Source organism: Paracoccidioides lutzii, assembly GCF_000150705.2.
Source record: "Paracoccidioides lutzii Pb01 unplaced genomic scaffold supercont2.6, whole genome shotgun sequence".
In the NCBI taxonomy this organism is placed as follows: domain Eukaryota; kingdom Fungi; phylum Ascomycota; class Eurotiomycetes; order Onygenales; family Ajellomycetaceae; genus Paracoccidioides; species Paracoccidioides lutzii.
The window spans coordinates 1,021,880-1,044,556 of NW_015440952.1; the positions used below are offsets into that span (position 1 = coordinate 1,021,880).

At 44.9% G+C, this 22,677-nt stretch overlaps 10 protein-coding genes across 10 annotated transcripts; 4 read left to right on the forward strand and 6 right to left on the reverse strand.

Annotated features, from left to right (window-relative positions):
- Positions 1–168: 168 nt before the first annotated feature.
- PAAG_02910 (hypothetical protein) lies at positions 169–1,788 on the forward strand (the record flags this gene model as incomplete). Its single annotated transcript, XM_002795388.2, has 3 exons — positions 169–874; positions 936–1,591; positions 1,693–1,788. 3 exons carry the CDS (start codon positions 169–171, stop codon positions 1,786–1,788), a joined length of 1,458 nt encoding a protein of 485 aa, XP_002795434.2.
- A 476-nt stretch (positions 1,789–2,264) lies between these two features.
- PAAG_02911 (hypothetical protein) lies at positions 2,265–2,756 on the reverse strand (the record flags this gene model as incomplete). The annotated part of the gene is made up of 4 exons (XM_015844793.1): positions 2,265–2,323; positions 2,395–2,461; positions 2,607–2,638; positions 2,744–2,756. 4 exons carry the CDS (start codon positions 2,754–2,756, stop codon positions 2,265–2,267), a joined length of 171 nt encoding a protein of 56 aa, XP_015701871.1.
- A 587-nt stretch (positions 2,757–3,343) lies between these two features.
- On the forward strand, positions 3,344–4,863 carry PAAG_02912 (hypothetical protein; the record flags this gene model as incomplete). The annotated part of the gene is made up of 4 exons (XM_002795390.1): positions 3,344–3,782; positions 3,874–3,956; positions 4,033–4,511; positions 4,611–4,863. The coding sequence occupies 4 exons, from the start codon at positions 3,344–3,346 to the stop codon at positions 4,861–4,863; spliced, it is 1,254 nt and encodes a 417-aa protein (XP_002795436.1).
- A 1,060-nt stretch (positions 4,864–5,923) lies between these two features.
- PAAG_02913 (mitochondrial hypoxia responsive domain-containing protein) lies at positions 5,924–6,701 on the forward strand (the record flags this gene model as incomplete). Its single annotated transcript, XM_002795391.2, has 2 exons — positions 5,924–5,964; positions 6,035–6,701. 2 exons carry the CDS (start codon positions 5,924–5,926, stop codon positions 6,699–6,701), a joined length of 708 nt encoding a protein of 235 aa, XP_002795437.1.
- A 1,259-nt stretch (positions 6,702–7,960) lies between these two features.
- On the reverse strand, positions 7,961–9,201 carry PAAG_02914 (hypothetical protein; the record flags this gene model as incomplete). The annotated part of the gene is made up of 2 exons (XM_002795392.2): positions 7,961–8,851; positions 9,064–9,201. The coding sequence occupies 2 exons, from the start codon at positions 9,199–9,201 to the stop codon at positions 7,961–7,963; spliced, it is 1,029 nt and encodes a 342-aa protein (XP_002795438.1).
- Positions 9,202–10,001: 800 nt separating this feature from the next.
- PAAG_02915 (dipeptidase) lies at positions 10,002–11,612 on the reverse strand (the record flags this gene model as incomplete). Its single annotated transcript, XM_015844794.1, has 4 exons — positions 10,002–10,262; positions 10,344–10,868; positions 10,930–11,076; positions 11,142–11,612. 4 exons carry the CDS (start codon positions 11,610–11,612, stop codon positions 10,002–10,004), a joined length of 1,404 nt encoding a protein of 467 aa, XP_015701872.1.
- An 83-nt stretch (positions 11,613–11,695) lies between these two features.
- PAAG_11573 (hypothetical protein) lies at positions 11,696–11,978 on the reverse strand (the record flags this gene model as incomplete). Its single annotated transcript, XM_015847199.1, has 2 exons — positions 11,696–11,853; positions 11,906–11,978. The coding sequence occupies 2 exons, from the start codon at positions 11,976–11,978 to the stop codon at positions 11,696–11,698; spliced, it is 231 nt and encodes a 76-aa protein (XP_015703223.1).
- Positions 11,979–13,057: 1,079 nt separating this feature from the next.
- PAAG_02916 (GNAT family N-acetyltransferase) lies at positions 13,058–13,543 on the forward strand (the record flags this gene model as incomplete). The annotated part of the gene is made up of 1 exon (XM_002795394.1): positions 13,058–13,543. The coding sequence occupies one exon, from the start codon at positions 13,058–13,060 to the stop codon at positions 13,541–13,543; it is 486 nt and encodes a 161-aa protein (XP_002795440.1).
- Positions 13,544–13,919: 376 nt separating this feature from the next.
- On the reverse strand, positions 13,920–16,789 carry PAAG_02917 (GTP-binding protein Sey1; the record flags this gene model as incomplete). Its single annotated transcript, XM_002795395.2, has 4 exons — positions 13,920–14,233; positions 14,312–16,059; positions 16,147–16,605; positions 16,689–16,789. 4 exons carry the CDS (start codon positions 16,787–16,789, stop codon positions 13,920–13,922), a joined length of 2,622 nt encoding a protein of 873 aa, XP_002795441.2.
- Positions 16,790–19,021: 2,232 nt separating this feature from the next.
- PAAG_02918 (hypothetical protein) lies at positions 19,022–19,378 on the reverse strand (the record flags this gene model as incomplete). Its single annotated transcript, XM_002795396.2, has 1 exon — positions 19,022–19,378. One exon carries the CDS (start codon positions 19,376–19,378, stop codon positions 19,022–19,024), a length of 357 nt encoding a protein of 118 aa, XP_002795442.2.
- Positions 19,379–22,677: the final 3,299 nt, after the last annotated feature.

A 22,677-nucleotide genomic window follows, 5' to 3' on the forward strand; every position in this document is an offset into this window, starting at 1 on the left:
TCAACGTTACCAGATGATCATACGAGCCGTTCTTTTGAAGTTTACAACCCGAATGCGACTTGCTCCCTGAAATTTCTATCCCTTTGGTCTCGCAACCTGTGTGACGCTGGGAGCTTCTTCAAAATATCGCAGCACCTGTGTTTGTTCCCTGGGTCACACTCGGTCATTATGTCGCTCTTTGGTCAGTCTGCACAGCAGCCCCAGTCAACGGGATTGTTTGGATCAACATTCGGGACAAACCAACCTCAACAGACCGGGAGTCTGTTTGGAGAGCAGCAGACCAGCCAACAACCGAAACCTCAAGGAAGCTTGTTTGGCTCTCTAGAGCAGCAGCAGCAGCAGGAACAACAACCTCAACAGGGGACAAGTAGTCTTTTTGGGACGAGCACTCAACAGCAGCAAGAACCGCAGCAACAAACAAGCGGGCTCTTTGCCGGTTCACAGCAACAAAGTCAACAAAATCCGGGTGGGCTGTTTTCTGGATTTGGCTCCGGTACTCAAACGCAGCCGCAACAAGGATGTGGTTTATTTTCCGGACTTGGATCTTCGACTACGCAACAACAGCCTCAGAGTGGTAGTCTTTTTGGCAGCTCTGCTGCTCAACAGCAGCCATCTCAGCAGCAGCAGCAGCAGCAGCAAGGCAGTGGCCTCTTTTCAGGCTTCGGTCAGAACACTCAGCAGCCACAGCAGTTACAGCAGCCACAGGCACAACAGGGTGGCGGTTTCTTTTCGGGATTCGGATCAACTATTCAACAACCACAGCAGCCCTTTGGAGCAACCCTCGCTGCTGGAGGACAACAGGCGCCACCGCAGCTGGGACAATCTCAGCAGACTGGACCTACTTTATGGACTCCGGGGCAAGGGATGACTGGAGGTATGTACTTGTATTCATCCTCACTGAAAGTATTATATACATATCTGACCTTTTCATTTAGTTCATCGCACGGTGCCAATGCAAATGAGTATTTTGATGGATAAGTGGCAGCCCACTTGTCGAAACTCTCCGTTTCGCACCCACCTCTACAATAATGTTGGGGAAGATAATGCGCCCTTTTTTCAACCTGGCGCCAATGATGATGAAACAAAATGGGAGGACGCACTACGGAAGAGACCCGGTCCAGGATACGTCCCAGTCCTCGTCCAAGGATTCTGGGAGCTTGGAAACCGGGCGCAGAAACAGAAGGATTTCCTAACGATGATGCAAAGTCGTCTTCATGAGATTAATAACGCTCTCACCGAGCTGCTATCCAGACACGACCTAAAAATCTCTGTTAAAATTGCAGCTTGCCGGCGAAAACATATAGTTCTTAGTCAGAGATGTCTTGCTCTTGCCGGTAAAACGCAAGTATTGAGGAACCGCGGGTACGTCATGGACGAAACGGAGGAGGAGTTACAGAAGAAACTTCGTCAACTGGAGCGCTCCGTGTTTGATCCATCCCTAAATGGCCGCGCCGAGGAGATCTGGGCTAGAATGCTGGCAATCCGGGAACGATCAAAGCGCCTGCAATTGGAGATGGAGAGAACTGGTCAGGATGCTGCGCGGCAGGCGGATGATGGTTTGGATGAGACTGCTCTTAAAACAGCGAAGAAAGTAGGTTCCCCAAAGGATTGCTAACTTAACTTTCTACCTTCTTCTCTCATTTTTTATTTTTATATATATATATATATTTTTATGGCTAACGAAAGGCCCAGATTCTGGACGACTATGCTTCACAAATCCGACATCTAAATAAGGAACTTGCTGCCGCCCAGAAAGATTTTGAGCTACTACACGGTTCCTCGACGTGAGCTGGGCGACGTGGAATCTAAGACTGAATTGGATTTGCTGCCCATTCAATATCAACATCCAATTGCGCGAAACGCTTTCTTCATCTCTTTCTTTTCTTTCCGAGTTTGGGGTATCAAACGGCACTAACGGAAATACCAGCAGTGTTTCAGAACAAAAAGCGAAAGAAGTTTTTCCTAATGAATTCAATATATTTTTTTATTCTTTGCTGGATGCTATTATTGTACAGTACGGATACACACAAAACTATTTAAATCTCATTAACCTCCCCACAAAATGTTCGGAGTATGCTCTCCGCACTCATGATTCGAAGGGGAAAATCTAATGCCTCCTCGTTGTGTTACTCCTTTCCAACTGCTGGTGTCTTTTTGCTACTTATACATTGCCGATCGTATATCCAAATGCAAATGCAAATTGTACAACCCAACATCGTGTATCATAATTTCCAAGTAGAAGATATATAACTCAGAAAAGTTGCTTAACGAAATCGATCGCTAACGGAGCTGAGGGAAGAAGACTCAACATCAGCCTTATTATCTTCAAAATAGTTATAGAGAATAGTTTGTCCTAGATGGGACATTGGACCATGCCGGCCCTATCCAACTTACAGAGATAGAGCAGAATGCTGCCGGTAATGACCGCCTTTATTGTTTGAGCCGCCTCCTTCTCTCCAGCCTAGATTCAGTATAGGATCCATGAGTTAGTTGTCAGCAATAGATTTGCGGTACATCGCTCATTAACTTGGGGCTCGTCATATTCCAGGTTCGATATCGGGGAAGGGATGGCAGGGTAGCAATTGAGCCGGGAAAAAAGAACGGACCTTGACCTCAGCCTCTGAGAGCTGCGGGGGTCCTGTATAAAGCGTTGTCGGTTAGTGAATAGTTTCCATGTTATATATGCGGCAGAGGTGAAGGCATCAAAGGTGCGTAAGCAGAGCGCAGTATCTGTTCAACTCACCTGGCATGAACATGTTTAAAGGATAGTTGAGCAGAGACTGGGACTCCGTAATGGGGTTATAAGATATTTAAGATCAAGTACAAAAAAAAAAAAGGCTCGATTGCGAAGCACCCTTTCAGACTTGAAGGATAGAATTGCAGAGTGAGGAGAGTGGAAATAAATATCTAACTGTAGGTATGATGGTAACGGATAAATCGCAGATGTTTTAAATAATTCTATGGATAGATATTTTGCTGCAGCGCACGGGCCACTTTCCCTCAGCCGTGTGAACTAAATACATAACTAAATAAAATCGGACTCTCCATCGCTGAACTCCCCCAAGACCCGCCACCAGACACATCTTGATATCCATTCACTTTCAACTCACCCCTTTTCTTACATTCACAGCTTCTAATCTATCTCAGCGGACTACTCTTCCCTTTACCCAACCTCCTGTATACCCCGCCTTTTCCTCTCTTTACCTTTTTTTACTTACAAAAGTTTTCTTTCCCCTACCCGACAAAGCCTCGACAAACTGAACTTCGAACGAACGTAACAGTCTTCAAAATACACTCTCTTGCTATCAAATCGCACAGGCCTGCTTCGGCGTGAGCTGCCAGCATGTCTGCCTCACCTGAGCCTGCCACAGAGTCCCCCGTCGTGGACAAGGAGAATGAAGACTCCCAAAACGTCCCAGACGTAGACCTGTCAGACGACGAGTCTCTCCTTTCAGACGTTGACGATGCGCAGTTCGAAGACTTTGACGCAGCTAATGTCTCCATCGACGAACGCCCTGCTATTGCGATAGATGAGGAGAACTTAAAACTTATCGGACGACATAAGCGCGCCCGCAATGAAGATGAGGAGGAGGCGCGAAAAAAGAAAAGAAAGGAGGGGCGGAGGGAGAAGAAGATTCGTCGGAAACAGGATAACGATGATAGGTTTAGTGGTGGGGAGGAGGCTGAAGGGAAACGGGCCAGGAAGCGGAGGGAAGGGGGTGAGAGGAGGAGTAGGAAGGTTGAGGAGGAGGTTAATGAGGAAGAGTTGGACCCTGCTACGCGTATGTATTTCTTCTTATATACTTGGATGGGAGGCTGTGATTGGAGATTTAGTGCTGACTGAGGAGCTTTACTACCCCTTATTCTTAACAGGCCGTCGACGTGCCCTTGATCGTATGATGGACGAGCAGCTTAAGAAACCAACCAAACGTCGCCATCGGAGAGCAGATGGGATTGTATGTCAAACTACACCTTCGACAGAGATGGAGATGTTAAGAATAAAAAGAGGAAAAATTGCTAATTTTCCTACAGGATCTGGCCGACCTGGCTGATGCAGAAATCGAAGATGTGCGACGACGCATGACGGATGCTGCGAGACTGGACAGTATAGCTCGAAAAGAGAACCGACCGGCCATGCACAAACTGAAGATGCTTCCGGAAGTTGTTTCACTCCTTAACCGCAACCAGTATATCAACAGCCTTGTTGATCCCGAAATCAATCTTCTGGAAGCTGTGAAATTCTTCCTCGAACCGTTGGACGACGGCTCCCTGCCAGCATACAATATCCAGCGCGATCTCTTTGCGGCATTGGGGAGACTCCCCATCAACAAAGAGACGCTCATAGCAAGTGGTATTGGCAAAGTCATTGTGTTTTACACCAAGAGCAAGCAGCCAGAGGTTGGGATTAAACGCCAAGCAGAACGCCTTCTCGCAGAATGGACTCGACCCATTTTGCAACGGAGTGATGACTATTCTAAGCGAGTCTACGAAGAAGCCGATTTCGATCCTAGGTACGTTACAAGATCTACCCTCATCACACGATCCCACTTTTCCTCACTGGTATATTCTATTCCCAAACATGAGTTTTCATCTCACTGATACTCTTGTAGTCAACTTGCTGCTCGCAACCAGGGAATATCGGTCCAGGCTACTGCTGCAGAGGCCCGTGCGCGAGAGCTTCTACCCCCCCGTCTGGCTAATCGCGCGCGTGCTGAAGGGGGACATACCTCCTACACTATCGTCCCGCGTTCGACTATGGTCCAAGAGAGTAAATTTGCTCGTCCGCTGGGTTCCAGTGGAGAGGATCGTTTCAGACGGATGAAAGCGAGACAGGCGGCAGCGGCAAAGGCGTCGAAGAGGTGATGAATAGACAAGAATTTGAGGAGCTCCTAAGAAATTAGCTAAGGAAACGTTGGGTTCTCTGCTCGTTCGAGCTGTGAACTGGAACTGGTGCATGGGGTCTTTTAAGCCTTTTTATTAAGTCTTCTCTTTTTTTTTTTTTTTTTTACACTTTTGTGTATTTTCTTTTCCTTTGCGCCTTTATTTTATTTTACTTCGCCCATATTTTTTTCCCACCTTCAATATGTACCTTTACCACCGGTCTCTATTTTCTTTATCATTTTTTCTGTTGAAATCAGAGGTTTGGTGGCGTTGCGGGCAATATTCGACTGGCATATCGACAGTCGAGAACAAGCGGAGTCCGATATATATTCTTTGAACGGGGAGATAGAAGTAACTAAGTTATAATAACTCTTCGGCAAATCAACAGTGAACCCTCCCCCTTCGCTGTTTTGTTGTAGCCGCCGTAGTTAACATATTACAATCAGCAACAATCAAAACACTCTACATCCAATCAACAATCGATGTTGAATTCCAAATCATTCCCTGCCTTGCGCTCGTCGCTGCAAATATGACGTTGATAAAGTAGCTGGGGCAAAACACCCGCGGAGAACTCGGAAATGCACCCACTTAGCAGGAGGTACCTCCCGGAGTAGGGAATTCCCGCAGAAAAACAAGTCACATAGCCCGACAGACTTTTCGTAGGGATCTCAAATCCCGAAAGGCTAACTATATAACAAGCTCAACCACCCGCAATAAATGTAACCGCAGTCAAAAACCATCTCGATTTACCAACCCTCGCCCTCAAATATTTTACTTGGGCGAAGATCACGTTTTTAGCTCTCGTTATTACCTAATTTCAACTTCTGCTTTTTGTCATTTAACATAAATAAACAACTTGGTTCAACCACCGCGCGGAACAACACCAACCTTGTCCAATACCACCAGTGGCGGACAATTTTACGGCATCGGACTGACTGCGGTATTCCCCTAAATCCTCCTTTGTTCCTTTTCCTCCCTGAAAGACAGCGAAATCTGTCTTTAACATTTTGCCCACAAAAATCATCGCAAACAATTCATCATCATGAAGCTTCTCACAAAGGAAGAGGAGAATGCTCATTACAGGTACACCCGATCCCTCCCGATATCTCATGTAAAGTCGGCAGTTCATAATTAACCCCGCCCAAAACAACAGCGCCGTCCTTCGAGGTGGCACCCTAGGCACCGTCACCGGTCTCATAGGAGGTGCTGCCGCCGTCCTGGCCGCATCCAAGCGTTTCCCAACCATCCAGAACCTTACTCTGCCCATGAAAGCCTTCCTCGTCACATCCTCCGGCACCTTCGTCGGCATCATTGCTGCTGACCACGCCTCCCGCTCCTATGAAGCCTCCACGCACAGTGAACATCAGTTTCTCGGCGAGCGGGAGGCTCGTCTGCGCCAGGAAGAGCTGGCATCCATGTCCGCAACAGAACGCATGTGGGACTTCATCCGCAAGGAGAAATATAAGCTCATCACCGTGTCTTGGGTGGCTAGTATGGTAGCATCGTGGATGTTGGTTAGCAGGAATCCCACTTTGACTAAGGGGCAGAAGATTGTGCAGGCTCGTGTGTATGCGCAGGGCCTGACGGTGGCCGTCATGGCGGGCACTGCTGCTATGGAGATTAGTGATCAGCGAAAAGGGAGGGGGTTGCTGGATAAGATGAAGGAGAAGCAGGCGAAGACGAAAGAGGAGGAGAAGAAGAAGAGGCGGAAGGAGCGGTATCAGGGGGAGGAATTGTGGAAGGATATGGTTGATGCTGAGGAAGAGAGGATGAAGGCGAGAGATGCTAGAAAGCAGGCGGAGTCGAACGCAGAGAAATAAAAAAAAATAAAATAATATAATATATAAAAGGAGGATTGACTCTTTGCGCGCTGAATTTCTCGATTGCAGGGCATTAGCCGGCTTTCATTTTATTCTGTCAGGACGCTGGAGGAATTACTCAGGTCTAATCCGTCCAGGATATCATGCCCGACGGTTAGCGCGGAACGGTTTTGTGGCCTATCGGGAACAAACAACGATGCTCGAAGGACATTTCAATCCCCTTTCCAGCAGCCCAAATGTCGAAAACATCATTCGTTTCACCAACGACAGCAAACCGATCCTCATGACCGAGCAGAACAGGCGGAAAAGGAATGAAAAAAAAAAAATAAAAAAAAAAATAACCTCCCGTATACTGACGACTCTCAACTCAACCCACCATACTCCGACATACTTCGTTATCTTTTTTGTTTTCCTTTGTTTGTAAAACCAGTTACATTTGGGATGGAAATGGCGGTTTGTTTTCTTTTTCTTTTTCTTTTTTGTTGTTTTTGTTTTCGTCCCACACGTTTACCGTAAAGTTATTTCCGTATGTATATTTTCCCCCCTCAGTCTTCTCCTCTCTTGTTTCCTTAGTTTTTTCCTATCATTGAAGCATGGCCTGGCGCATATTTGAATTGTATATATCCAGTGTTTGAGCCGCTCTTATTCTTCCCGTATCGGTTGCCCTTGTTTCTCCTGGCTCATCAAACGTTCAGCAAATATCCGAAGTAAGAGACATGATTGCTTGCTCCGTTTTGAGGCAATTGTCATCTCCTTCGACTCCCGGAGCAGGACTTTCCATGTCATCCCTTCTTCATACTTGGCTCCCAGAATGACCGGGGAACTTCATCGGGAATCTTCATCAATTGTGTGATTGTATGTTTCGCGGTCTGCAAGTTGGCCGTGTAATGAATGTGTATTGAATTCCTTCCACAATCAAAAAACATAAAACAAATTGGGTATCTAGGCGCAGAGGGTGTGAGGAGTAAAGCCTAGGTGCTGGGTGGGTTGCTTACAAGTAACTGGAAACATCTATATGAGATATAAAAATCTAGAAAAAGAGGAATTAAGGACTCTTACGTGAAATAGTTTGATGGGGTAAACAAGAAGGGGTATTGAAGATGAATGATAATGACAAACACAAACACTCAAGCTAAGAAATAATAATAGAAAGCCCAACACCAATCCTGTAGGCACAGAAGAATCATCAAACCTCATGAGAGAAGAAAACCCCTACATCCCAAAAAGAAACCAGCATAACTCATGACGTCTGTGAAGCCCTACAACTCTGCTCCCTGGAGAAGCTTCGCATCAAGTCCAATAAACGCCTTGACAACATCTAGACCCTTCAATCTCTGCTCCTCAATCCGTTCCCAAGTCCACTCCTGAACCCAGGTGTTCTCGTTATCTCTCCTCTTATTTTCCAAGACAGCTTGGCTCAGGTCTGTGCCGTCTGTGAGGGTCATAACTTCACGAACAAGGCTCTCATCTAGGCCTTCACCAGCATAAATAGCTTCTCCGTTCGCGGGAGTGTCAGTTGTCGATGGGATCCCAGAACCACTTGGCGTGCCGTTCGACGAGTCCGCGCCGTCCGGGCGATCCGGCATCAATCCCCCAGCCTGGAAAACTTTTGCCGGTTTCACAGTCAAGCGTCCTTTCTTGATGACATACTGGCTGACCCCGATCGCGAGAATGGTCTTTTTCTCTCCAGTGCGTTTTGTGGGGCGGAGGAAGTAGGTAATAACATACAGCCACTTATCGTCCCAGCCAGAGAGTCGACTTTGCATGTCATATCGTTCATAAGGAGCAATTTCCTTTTTGAAACTGCAGTAGACGGATCCGAGCATAACGGCCAGTCTGCCGGGGTACTTCTTTTTCCCATTGCTATCAACTTCTTTCTCGAGCTCACGTCGGTAGAGTTCCATACCGGGAGTGACTAGATTTGTGACCAAGGCTGTGCGAGCAATGTCAAGGTCTGAAAAGTATGTGCTGTTGGACTTATGCATGTTGTAATCCATTTCGAGGAGTGGTGTATGAGTTGCAATGGTGACAGGGGTAAAGAGGGGATGGTGCCCCACATGGCCCCTCTTCTTGTGGAATATCTCCACGAGCTTGGGATGGCTATGGCGGTGGAAATTGATTCTCTTTAAGAGGTGAAAGAAAACGCGTGCCTATACATTGAGTAAATCAGATGCTTGTTTTAGATTCAGCAGTCTTAAATCACAACTCTGATATGGTCAAGTTCAGCAGAAGTCATGACAATCCTTATCTAGTGCATGCATCAAAAGCATAGTTATCGAAAGGGATTATTGAACCAAAAGATAGTTAATCCAAGCAAGCCACTAAGGAAGAGACAAATAAGGAAGAAAAAGGTTGTTCATACATGCCACACAAGAGGTAAAGACTTGAGATTCAGCAGAGCAAGCAGTAAAGCCAAGTTTTTCCATGACAGCTGCCGCCTCAACGAACCGAATATAACATTTGCCTTCAGGGCTCCGGTGAGGCTTGAAGGATAAGCCATGTCTACCTTCTGTCTTTATGCCAGCTTATCTAGCCCTGCACATAACGTCGATTAGCTGAAACCCTTCGGGCGAACTAGTCCTGCATTAGTTTTAGTCTCTCTTACCTGCTATTCCACTATCTTTTTTTCTGACAGAGAAAACAAGAACTGTGGATATTTAATCGAAGAACTTGATCTGCTCTAAGACAGACAGATGCAACTGGAGGGTAAATTCAAATACTTGGAAGGGCACCAATGATCTCGATATCAAAGTCTCTTTGATGAACAACAAGGAATAAGGAGGGAGGATGTGAAGGGAAAATATGTTCAAAACCAAAGATGAAGACTAAAGAAAAGACTAAGAAGAATAAATAAATGTTTTGAACCCATACCACATGCCAGTTTAACACAATTTTTTTTTTTTTTTTTAAGAAGACGAGCATAAAAGATAAAAAAGTCAAGGACAACACCCAGAGTGCCGCGGTGGTAGGTTGAAATAACTCAATGGGAGAGCGAGATCTGCACTGAGCATGTGACTTTGAACCGAGGTTCCAAAGGCTGCCTTCCACCTCACATGAGATATCCCATGAAAAATCACTCGAGCCCTTGCAAACATTTCCCATGGCGCTTCGTCAGGGCAAAATACTTCCCTATTTCTTTCCGCCGGCTCTGCGGGGACCAGTGGGTCTTCTGCTTAATGATTGTGTTTATTGAAGCACCCGGCCACAGGCATTTCCCTTGGTTAACCCCTTAGAATAACAGTGCTCGCATGGTTTAAGCTTATTTTTGGGTTATGCGAACCGGGGTTCAAAAGCATTTTCTTATGGATATGTTTTGCCCGGAATTCGATTGCCTATGCTATCATTGAACATAAGTGGAAAGGGGAGATCTACCCTCGTCCATTTCCGACCTGACCATGTCTCCTCATTTGGGTTTACTCCCGCAGACTCCAGGGTCTTGGAATAGATCTCTACCTCAGACAATACTCTGAGGATATTTTCCCCTGCAAACTTTCGAACCTGTTCTTCTGTTGCACCGCGTTCGAGAAGGATCTTGACAAGCGGCGGAAATTTGGATACATTCTGTTGAATTGGATACCCTAGTCAGTACGGGATGAAATTGGTCCGGACTGGGGAAAGAACAGAACGAGGCCATTTTCATACCTCAAGGCCAATAGGAACATCGCCCATTCCGTCAAAATCAGAGCCCACTCCAACGTGGTCCCAGCCTGAGAGTTCCGCCACATGGAAAATGTGATCAGCCGCCTTGTGAATATCTACTGAAGACGGATTCTTGACATCGAGGAACATGGGGACAAAAGTCACCATGACAATACCACCATTCTTGGCCACACGGCGCAAGATGTCATCTGGCACATTTCTGACATGTTTTGAGAGAGCATAGGCCGATGAATGAGAAAAAATGACAGGTGCTTTAGTCTCTGCCAGTACGTCGGCCATCAGCTTAATAGATGCGTGAGAGAGGTCAATCAGCATGCCCAGGCGATTCATCTCTCGCACAAATTCGCTTCCGAATTGGGTCAGCCCTTTATCCTCGCCACCAGCGGCAACAGTTGATGCTGCTGTCCCAAAAGCATTGTCACAGTTATGGGTTATTGTGACATAACGGACCCCTAGATCGTACATTTGTCGAAGAACGCCAAGAGAGTTCCCAAGTTGGTGTCCTCCCTAGGTGAAAACTTTAGTCTAACGATATAACCGTGAGATTCTATGTTATTTTCTTGCTTACCTCCATGCCCATAAAGCTGGCAATCTTTCCGCTCCTGAATGTTCGCCGAGCACAAGCTACGTTTCTGCAAAGTTGGAGGTCATCGGAATATTTTTCTGCTAGTCGCTGTGCGATATCGATTTGCTCTAATGTGTCTCTGATAGTCCACTGCATGCGAATCAGCATATTCCCAATTTTCCTCTGGGATAAATTATACAACATAGATAACGTACCGTTGGATCATCAATCTGCGTTTTGCTATCTTCGGGACACTCCGCATACACGCTCCAGAACTGACCTCCAACTTTTCCCGCCCGCAGCTTCTTGAGATCCGTATGGCTCAGAAGACCAGATTCAAACGTAAATCTCTCACTATATATCTTGTTCTTTGTTTCTATGCGGATCAGATAGGGCAAATCGTTGTGCCCATCGATTATCGGCGAAGTTTCCAGAATGCGATTCGCCCTTTTCAAAAAATCTGAGGGATCCATAGAGCGTTCGTAGAGGCGCGAAGGGCGTCCAGTGTTGTCTGCCAATGTGACTGCAAGCATAGCAAGTACTCCGACAAATATATACCATCTTTGTTGACATCTTGGGTACTGCCTTGGGCTTCCAGGCGTGAACTTGGGTATTACAAGCCCCTGCGAATGAGATCCCGACTTCCGATGTGCTCGACCCCCGTCCTTGGATGAGGAAGAAGACATGGCTTTAATGCTCTGCTATCAGCTAAGATACAGCAAAATATCACAAGGTAGTTAAATTATTATGATTCCCGCTGCTCCTGTCATTAATGAGATCTGGAGTCGTCTTCGAGTCGTCGGCGTGTTTTATAGATCATACGCCTGAGGCGATGTCGTTGCGGGCGGAGCTGAATGCGATTTCCCGCTATGATCGTCGCACGGCGTTCTGAAACATCGGCATCGACCTTCCCTATGAGTTCTGCTTCTGGAAGATAGTGGTAGCATTCTATCATTTCCCTCGTGTTATAACCCATTACCTTCGTAATAAATCTGATATCGAGTCACAACCTCTCCCTGTTCAGGTGACAAGTTAAAGAGGGGTAGAGCCATGTTAAAAGAGCTGTATTGAGTATGTACAGGATGTGTTACGCGAATATATGTATTTGCCGATCTGCAGTGTTAACAACTTAGCTAAATACTTTTGCTTTCCGCAATCCACGTTCGAGTCAAAAATTCCATCCGTTTTAGTATAAAGTAAACCATTGTACGTCATGCCCAGTCGCCTGGCCTTTGCGATATTACATAGTTCTGGAAAAAATGGATGTTTAAGTACACGAAATAATTGCATGGCTGCATCAATGAAGCAGCGAATATATCGGAAATCAGTAAATTGGGGTGTTTACACAGGTGTATGGCTGTATCAGAGCAGTCGCACAACATGGAAGCAGTCGGGGACGCATGACGTTGTAGCGTACGCAGAATTGGGCATCCTCCCGAAAACCAATCAGCACAGTCGTATGGGGACCAATTAATTCTGGGGGAATAACCGCCGGAAGCGTAGATGAATTAAATGAATTGCTGCTCATGGGAAGTCACGGTTTCTAGTGCGTACATCTCTCAATCAAGGTTTGGGAAGCATCAGGGGAAAAAGGAGGTTCAAATAAGGTTTTGCGCTATAGGAATTAAAATCAAGCTTAAAATATGTTTAAGCCCCAAGGGCCACGAGTCCAACATCAATTCTTGTGTATGAGGACAATAATATCAAGTTGGGCGTTTTGTTGAGATAGTTTACGCCTGTTGCATGAACGGAGGACATCCCTTGGAGGTTTGATTAAGCCCACTTATGGACCTTGGTGGTTAAGTTACATCGGCTAAGCACATCACCATTAGTTTTATTTTGGATTGGCGGCTTTGAGGTCGTATCGGCTCGCGTCATGGTCTATGATGTGTGGGGCATGGATATTTGCTAACATGAGATGACAATCGTGCATGCTCCCTTTTATTCTTTTTTTTTTTTTTTTTTTTTTTTTTCTTTCTCATATCTTCCCCAGCGCTTCATTGTTTCATTTGACAAGCCATCTCCTGTTTTTGAAAAGGTGAATAGGATATCCATCCCTGTCATTGAGTGATTCTCCGCCGACAACAACAGAAACATCCCTTCGTTTTCTTCGCCGATATTAATACTAACGATGTCCTTCAACACCGACCCTGCAAACCTGGCTTCCTCAGGGGAACCTACGCCCACACCCTCCCGTCCCATCCACCCTGACTATCACCTGCGCGATGGCTACCCTAACATCCCCGAATACCTTGGCCTCCGCAGAACGCCAAACCTATCCCACAAGACAGAAGAACAGGCCATCCTGGCTCTCCCTGGCAGCTGGTTCGGTTGTTGCGTCGTACACACCGAGACTAATACCACAGTCGGGATGGGCAGGATCATTGGTGATGGCGGCTGGTACTTTCATATCGTAGATATGGTGGTGGCAGCGGAGCACCAGCGAAAGGGACTTGGAGATGTAGTTCTTGCGAGGCTGCTGGAGAGGATCAGAGAGGTTGCGCCTCCAGGGGCGTGGGTTTCGCTCTTGGCTGATCCACCGGGTAGGAAGTTATATGTTAAACATGGCTTTAAGGAGACGGCACCTCGTTCGATTGGGATGGCGCTTGATATTTAGTTTTAGGGTATTTGGTGCAAGCGGACGGCGTTGTTGTTTGGATGGATCCTATTTGTTCATTAGAATGGAATATTTTCCGGGGTCTATCAAAATAGACAGTAGAAGTTTCTGTAATGATATTGTTATTCTAATCGCTCAGCCTTAAAACTAAACAAAAAAGAGAAACGAATCAAACCAGAAGCAAAATACAGAACTCGAGACGTTAAATCAACCCCCAAAAAGAATCAAGCAGGAGTAAGGGACGTCAGCATAATGTCCAAATGGGCAAAAGTGTATCGATTACATACAAGAGTTCCTTTCATTGAGGGAAGCGGGTAAAATGATTCATGAGATCGAAGCAGATGAAATGAGGCCATTTTAAAGCGTTTTCTTATAATTAAAAATCATCGTCGTCGTCTGCATCATCGATATGGGATCTATTATTCTGGTATCCTCCAGCAGACTTCCGATTCTTCATGTTCGACATATCATACCCTTCCGCATTTCTACCCTCAGACATAGCCATTGTCTGGAGTCCAGTGTCAGATGCCTCCAGAAATTCGCGGAGACGTCGTTTCCCCTCCATCAAAGCCTGCTGAGATGCAGCCTCTGTCATTTTGATAATAGGGCCCCAGAGGTTTAACTGATAGGTGACGTATGCGGTAACAGCGCACACGAAGAGGAGAAGAAAGTATGCAGGGTTGCGGAGCACTAGATTTGAAGGGATGGGGTTAGTCCAGGTGTTTACAAATAACCAGAATTGTACTAAAAATAATTAAAGGCACTCACCAGCTACGATTTCATTCCAGCCAAGGGCAAGAAGCAAGCCATAAAAGTATAGTGGCACCTGAGTTATGCCTCCAATTGCACTTCTCTTCGCTTCAACATAAACGCCGTCCGCAGTTTTCTTGAACCGGACTGTTAAATCCTGTTTTTTGGCTTCGCCGATCATGGTCATTTCTTCCTCTAGACTTTTGCCCTCATCTTCATCAACACCACCAATTGGTGTGAGATCCTCTTCATCGGCTGGTGTCGCGGAGCTGGGTGTGTGCCCAATCCACTTGTCCAGTGGGGGAGGTGCATTTGTCTCTGAAAGACGGAAGCGGGAGAGAAGAGGAATAAGAGTGAGTGTTGATTCTCTTGCTCGCGTATAAATACTTTCGATGTCATCATTAGGGCGCCAGATTCTAGGAACGCCAGCGTCATCGTATCGAAACTTATCCTCGAAGTTCTCGCGCAGTTTTAAGAGTATGTTGCCTTCCATCATCTCTTCATCGATTTTGGCACGTAGAACCCCCCAAGATTTCCTTCTTAATCTCCACAGGCCGACATCTACTTCGTCTATGCTGGCGTCGAAGCTGCTGGCTCGCTCCGTGAATCTCCGTTCAGCATCAAGAACGATGTCTATAAAGAGAGTCCACACTCGATCCCAAAGGCTTTTCTCGGAAGGTTTGTCACCAAATTCCGGTGCACCAGAGCCACTCCTCCCTGACCCAATAGCATTAAACTCTAGATCAATGGATTCCCCTAGTCGTGACCTCACCCATCGCTCAACTCTCGTTGCCAACCGTCGCATTTCATCTCTCCGGAGCTGTCCACCGATTATTTCTAGGTCTTTTTGGTATAACGACAACTCTTGTTGGTAATTGCTCCACTGCGTGTCCTCAACAACCGTAGCTCGAGCTTCCTGTTCAAATTTTTCAATCGCTAGTTTCCTCTCCTTCTTCACTATTTCGGCAAAATCGTAGCTGGCACCTCTTTTCTGGCCGGCTTTGACTGCAGCAGTGACTGACTCGGTGAATTCTTGTATGCCGGACCTATGCGCTGCGCTAAGCTGACCGAGGAAAAGCGCTTTCAACCGGAAGTCAATCTTGTCTTGGAGCTCCGACTTTTTCATTTGATAGACACGCTTGTGGTACCGACTGGCCTCCGTGTCAAAATTTTTCACGCTCTTCATACGCGCATTACGCATAGCTGAACCCAACCCACCAAGAACCTGAGGGTTACCCGCCTGAACGGCTTCAGCTTGCTTCGCTTCGAATGGGCTTATGGCCTCATCAAACGCAACTAAGACTTCACGCGAAATCTCGTCGCAACGGAACTGAGCAAGTAGCTCTTGTTGAGTAGGCAGATCTAAATCCTTGTTGTTCACAATCTGATCCCAAATACCTTCTGCATACACAGCAAAACCATCTGCAGGGATTCTTCGGTGGTATTCAGGAAGGAATATGCCTCCTTCTATCGAACCGGTTCCTTTTGCATCGGTTTTGTTGGGGTCGCGATGGCCATCGCAGAATCGAGTGCTAAGTTTCTGTACCTCATCAACGAATTTTTCAGGTTGGAAATTCTTATGAGGAAGCCCAGCGAATGCGAAATCAAAGTAGTCGGTAATAGAGGAATTCTCCAAACCAGCAGGTTTCGAGAGAGAGTTCCATATCCGGTTAAGGTCTTGTAGTAAAGTGTTTTGTAGATTCTGAAGCGGAGTAGTTCCTAGAAAATCGCGAATGACGAAGAAGAGGAGAGATCGAGGATTTGATCTGTTGAATACCGTGTCAGTTCAATCAACTACGAAAAACGCATGCATGGGCTAGTCGAAACTGAAATGAGAGAGGAGTTCAATGCACCTCTTATCTTTCAAAAATAGCTCTAGATTGACCTCAAAAACCGTTTTTAACAATCCCATATTGGCCCCTTGATATAGGCCAACTTGGTGTTCCCAGATATTGACAATAAGGACCTCACTGGTGGCCAGGGCAAACAGAGCGCTTTTCCGTTCAAAATCTTGATCTTCTCCCCTCTCTCTGCCATCTGTTCCCTCAACATCCATAACAAGGATATTATCTGCCATCTTGGTCTGATTATCCTGCCCTTTGTCGGATTTGAGTCCTTTGTTTTTGGACAGCCAGATTCCCTTTGTTGTCTGCCGTCGTTCCGTCTCCGACATCACACTGAAATGGGTCCCAAAGAGGCTGTTCAGCAACGTGGATTTGCCAGTTGACTGAGATCCAAAGACGGAGATGAGGTGGTAGTTAAATCCTGCCGGAGTGACATTTTCGTAGGTGAGATAGTTGGATAGATTTGGACTGTGATCGCACACGACTTGTTAGTATAGAATAGCCTTTGGGATAACCCAAGCAAACAAAAGTTTACAAGTAAAAAGACGTACTTGAACTCCTTTTCCTCATCTACCACCTGCACCCCATGCTCATAGTTCTTCCCATCCAGGACATCGCCGACGCCCGCAAAAAAATGTCCGTTTGCAACCATTTTCGCCAGCGGTTCTTTTTAATCAACTTTCCCCCAAGTCCTTTTCCCACCAAACCTCGATAACAAGGCGTAACCTAGTGTTAACTTTTCTTCCCAATCCTAAGAAATGACTTCCGCAGGGTTTGCAACGTGGCGAAGAAGATGGAAGGACATAAAAAAGGTGATTCGTAGACGAGTCTCGAAACCAGACACTTCTCAATGCCGTAACCAAGAAGACCTCATGGGACTAGCAATGGTGTATTTTGTTTCTGTGCTTTGAAGATAAACCGTTGTGGTTTCTTTGGTTCCGGCGCTTCACAACCCCCTGAACTAAATATCACTCCTCCCTCTGCCGTAACGACGGCAGCCGAGTAACGTTGACGTTGGAGGTATAGCGCCTCCAGTTTCACGACAACGGCTAGGAGTAGCGAGCTACAGTGAACAACAATGAAAATATTTTGGTCCAGTTGGTGGTGACAGATGAAGCCGAGGACAATTTTAACACGATGATGTTTATTCCGTTCTGCTCGAGATGCAAAGACATGAAGTTGGCGCCGGAATGGATTTGGCTCGTGCGTTTGCCAAGACCTGTGAGTTGAGTGTTTACTCCATGCCCCTTTTACTCTGTAGTGATGTATAAAATTTACATCTTTCAGACCTTGACCATCCTACATCTTTGCTGTCTCTTAGGATTTTGATTATTTAATACTAGGTGCATGGATGCCTTGAAGCAGATATTTAACCCAAGTTGGCTTACTCTCATCTGACCGAGTCACGGTGAAGATTGCTTTTTATTCATGTGACGTGATCAAATTACCCATGGATACCGTTGTTGACAGGAAACATCAGTTGTTGGGTAGAACAAAATAGTTCGCTACGTTGTTGGGATTTTGAGCTACTAATGTCCATGAGAGTTCGACTGGTGGTTTGTTCTTCACCCTCTCAGGCCAGATTTTATCTAGCCGGATCACCAGCGTTGCATTTCCTATGAAATACGCCGCCGAACCCCTCAAGCAACACGCGCCAGTTCCCAAGTTGATCATCTATATGTTTTTTCAGCTCGCCGACAAGGACGATGAATTCTCTCTTTTTCTGCAGAGTCCGCAAACGATCGGATAAGGGGGACGCCCAGCCGATTGCTCCCATGATATGGGGGCGGTATTCGGACAGGCTGAGAGGCTATTGTTCCTGCTAAAGAGCAAGCAGTCATCAATGGAAAGGATAATGAAGAGGAAGAGTTCCTGGGTCAAAATATGTGATCTGCTGAGAAAGCTTGGCTATGCTGGAAAGTAGCATTTATCTAATCATATAACTGTGCGAGGGGAAATTATGAGGCATTGGGCATGATCACTTTTATGAGATAGTGAGCTCACCTGTCCCGGTCTTGCAACTGATGTCATGTAGGCCCCTCGAAGGTGGCTATAAAACTAAATCAAAGTAGGGTGTATTTTTGGTCCTGCGCACCTCTGTCAGAGAATATTGTTTTGTTAGACCACAAAAAGGCTAACCTCAAATGAGCTTGCCGTCCGACAGTTTCCCCTCCCTTTGCAGAAGAGTGACTGGTTGGACACCGTTATTTGAACCCTTAATTAAAGCTATCAATGTTTGACAGATAGAATGAAACAAAGATGCATCATAAATGATCTCAGACAAAATGAAGATATTTCTGATCAACTGCCAATCAGCATACATATTTAAGAATAGTATCAGAAAGTACTTACATTTGCATGAGACTGAGATACTTTTTTATAAACTTATTAACTGAATTTTCAAAGAGAAAACTTATCATTAAGATCATGCTGAAATAACACTCTTAGATTTAAATTACGGAGCGAGAATAACACTGTCTCAGTTCAATGTGAAAAAATTCAACAGATTATAAAGATAGATTTGCATTTGCCGCAGTTTAAATCAGAATTTCTTCTTCTATGTTCGCAAAATAATCTTGCAAAGTGAAGATATATTCTTCACATACATTGAGATCTTCTTTTTCTTCTGTATGTTCAGTTTATGCTTCTTGATCAGTTGATGAAGACTTTTTCATAACAATCAGCCTCATTTTTAATGTCTGATGAGAAGTAAAACTTATCTTTCACACCAGTTGCATCGGCTGTTCATTGATCTTGATATTAGTGATACTCTCATAGTGGTGCACAAAGTTCTTTCAGTCATCATTCAGAAAGCTCAACTTGTTTATTCTCTTCAGTCAATGGCTGCTCTTTCTCAATTTCAGTTTGAAATGTCAGTTGAAAACTAGATACAGATTATGTCATTCTGCAGTATGAAGAGTTGACTGAACTCTGTCACTTGAGATCTGTGAACAGCTTCATCTTCTTTGTGCAGTATCTGAAGATGATTCTCTGTCGGTCTTGAACCAGAGAGGTTGAGATTCAAAGAGAGGAAGAGAGAAACTGAGTACTGCCAATGATCCTTCATATGAGTGATGAGAAGCTTGGCGCCAGTGGAGTAGTCATCATCCTCATCCCCTGACAATATCTCATCTTCTGTATCATCCGTTGTCGTCAGCATCATTGGGTGGTTTAGTTCTTCTGGGTTACTGGTGTGCTGGGTTTGTAGTGCAGCTGTTGACGCTTGTGTTTGCTCCTGCATCTGTCGCGAGGCGCATCAGAATCAGGCTCAGTCAGCTCCGTCTCGTATGCCCGATCGGAATCGCTGTTCACATTTCAAGTGGGATGACTCGTCAGCCATGTTATCATTGTTGCCAGATGTTATCTGATTTTGGTGATGCTTTGTCATGTATACAGTGTTGTGAGGTTCTAAGTGAGGATGGTTGTTGATGAAGGAGCGAGGGAGGGAGCTGCGATGCTGGCAGGAATGGAGAGGAGACTAGCAGACGCCTTTTGCTATGCAAATGGGCACGCTCACTCGGTGCGCGGGTGGAGATATCCTCTCGAAGTAGAAACGTGGTGGGGATGAAATGAAGGAGCGAGTATGCCCTCCAGGCATCAGAGAGGTTGTTCGCCCTCATTATATCGAGCCATGATGTATTAGCAGGTGAGCAGGGTGATCAGGGTGACGGAACGGAGGTCAAAACAGATGTTTCATTTCTGATGCCATGAACAAAAAACCATGGCCATGGAAGAGACCAGAAGGGGTGTGGGTGATGATAGCGGGCGCGAGTGCGAGCAGTTGCTGGTTGCTTGACCCAACCAAGCGATCACGTGCGAACGGTGGTTGGTGCTTGGTGGCTGGGCGGTGTGCCGTGGTGGACTGGGGCGGCCGAAAATGGCTTGAAAACAGCCAGCCCCCAGAGCAGAACAAAATTAACTATTTTTGTCTTAACTAGGTAGTTTAACTATAATTAACTAACGTAACTAATCCACCAAGTGAGTGAGTGGGACACGCAAGCGAGCGGGACACTAAATTAAAAACACATTAATTTAGCAACCCCCCTTAACTCAAGCGTCGTAATGCGTCCAATTCGCAAAAGAAATCCAAGAAACGCTATAGAGATAGAGGGAAGAATCAAACTTGCTGTGGCTGCTTTAAAAAAAGAAGAAATTACCTCAGTTCATGAAGCTGCACATTTATTTCCTATTCTGAAGTCAACTCTACACTTCTGACTGACTGGACGCCTTTCCCGCGTGAATTTATGCACAAATTCACATAAACTGACTGAATCTGAAGAGAAATCACTTGTCAATTGGATTCTCAAGCTAGGAAAGCAAGAACCCCCCCCCCCTTTCTTCCCCGGCTGGCATTTGTTGAGAATATGGTGAATCATCTTCTTTTGAAATGAGATTCCACCTCATCCCCACTACAAGTTGGCAAGAATTGGGTTTCAAATCTAGTCAAATGCTGTCCTGGGCTCCAAAGCTGATATACGAGACATTACAATCATGATCAAGCCAAATGTGAAGATATCAAGGTTTTTCAAGAGTGGTTTGATGTTCTAAACAAGACTCTTACTGAGTATGGGATTCTGCGCGAGGATATCTACAACTTTGATGAGACTGAATTAGCAATGGGACTTTGTGTAACTACAGTAGTCATCTTCAGCAGTGAGTGCAATGGCCGGCCGAAGCTTCTACAGCCTGGAAATTACAAATGGGTTACTGTTATTGAGTGTGTCAACGCATCTGGCTGGGCTTTTCCTCCACATACATTATTCTCAGGGGTCAGAACATGCAAGAAGGCTGTTTTGACAGGCTTCCAGATGGCTGGACTAACAGATGAGATTGAACTCAATTGGCTTAAAGATCTTCATTACAATTGCAAATCAACAGAAACAGGGTGTCAAAACTCTACTTATGCTGGACGGTCAGGCAGTCATCTTACATCTAAATTTGATGATCTATGTGATCAGAATAATATTATTCCTCTCTATATGCCAGCACACTCTTCACATCTTCTCCGGGTCTTTGAATTTGAGTGTTTTTGCGGTGCTAAAGTGAGCTTATGATGGACTGGTTGAGCAATGAATGCGGCTTGGGTTCAACTCAAATCAAGAAGCTGTATTTCTTGGAGGCTTATCCCAAAGCAAGAGCTGAGGCTTTTAAATCTCAGAATATTCAATGTGGCTTTATGACAACTGGAATTGATTCATTCAATTCAGATAGAGTTATTCAGCTGCTTGATATTCAGCTCAGAACCCCTACCCATGCTATATTCACTAGTCCGGATAATTCGATCAAATCACTCCATAAAGCCTTCGGATGGGTTTGGAAGCTCATGACCAAAGAGATCTTTGACTCTACTTGCCTCTCGATGCAATTGCTGGGTAGTTGTAGGGGTTTGTGAAAGCAAGAATGACTGAGAAGTGCCTGACCAGCTAGCTTCCTGAAGGCCCAATATCATTCTCATGAAGAGACAATATCAGAGTTTATTTGACGTGAATGAACAGGAGAAGTAAAAAGAAGAAGATCTAGATAAAGAATCATTTCTCAGAGAGGAATTACACAGGAAGAAGCTCAGGAGCTCATCAAACAGTTCACCCCTCCGCCAAATGCTTCAGTTGAACCCCGAATTGAACACACCCCCCAGAACCCGAACGTTCAGCTACTCAGCCCTGCCAATGCGCACCACAATGGTATAGCAATTTTGCAACTATCAGACTTACACAGCGAAGATGCCCTAATCCTAGTGTAATTTAATTTTTAATAAGTAATAACTATTTGGTGATGATAATTTTGTGTATATTTTAATTTGAGTGTTCCATGTCCCACTCCACTTGTGGATTACATTTATTATATCAACTAAATTTAATTTCACAAAATTTGATTACAAACTACTAATATTAAGTTTAATTATTATCTTTAAACTTTAAGCTAGATATAAAGGAAATTACTAATATACTTATTAAAATAAAAATTTAACTAGTTAGTTATTTCTTTAATAACTTAATTATATAATATAAGTGTAAATAACTAACTGTAACTATTAAATATTAAAAACCTTAAAATTATTCAATCAACACAATAGCTTAGTTAATTGCATAAGTTTTTTTTTTATAGTCTTTGAAAAATAATACTATTATTAACTTCCCGAAGACAAACGTAAAGAAAGGTTCATAATTTATGTTTATATTGAATGAGATGACTGTTACTTTCTTCTTACAGACACTCTGACCTTTTTTAAGAAGTGATTATCCAATGAATTTGTAATGTAACAGACGTGTTAGTTACTGAATAACTACAAGCCTTAGCACTTCCTTTATACAAAGAACATATTAATTAGGGAAAGAAGGATGGAAAGAAAAAATTCAAAACAGTGAATTCGCAAGAGTGAAAGGATAGCCGCAATCATAAGCTTAGGGAGCGAAACCATCAGAGCGGAAGAAGGACAGCCTGATCGTAAGATTAGTGAGCGAAACACCGCGGCGGAAGAAGGATGGCCTGATCGTAAGATTAATTAAGTTAGTTCACTAGCTAGTTAGTGTGAAAGTTTCA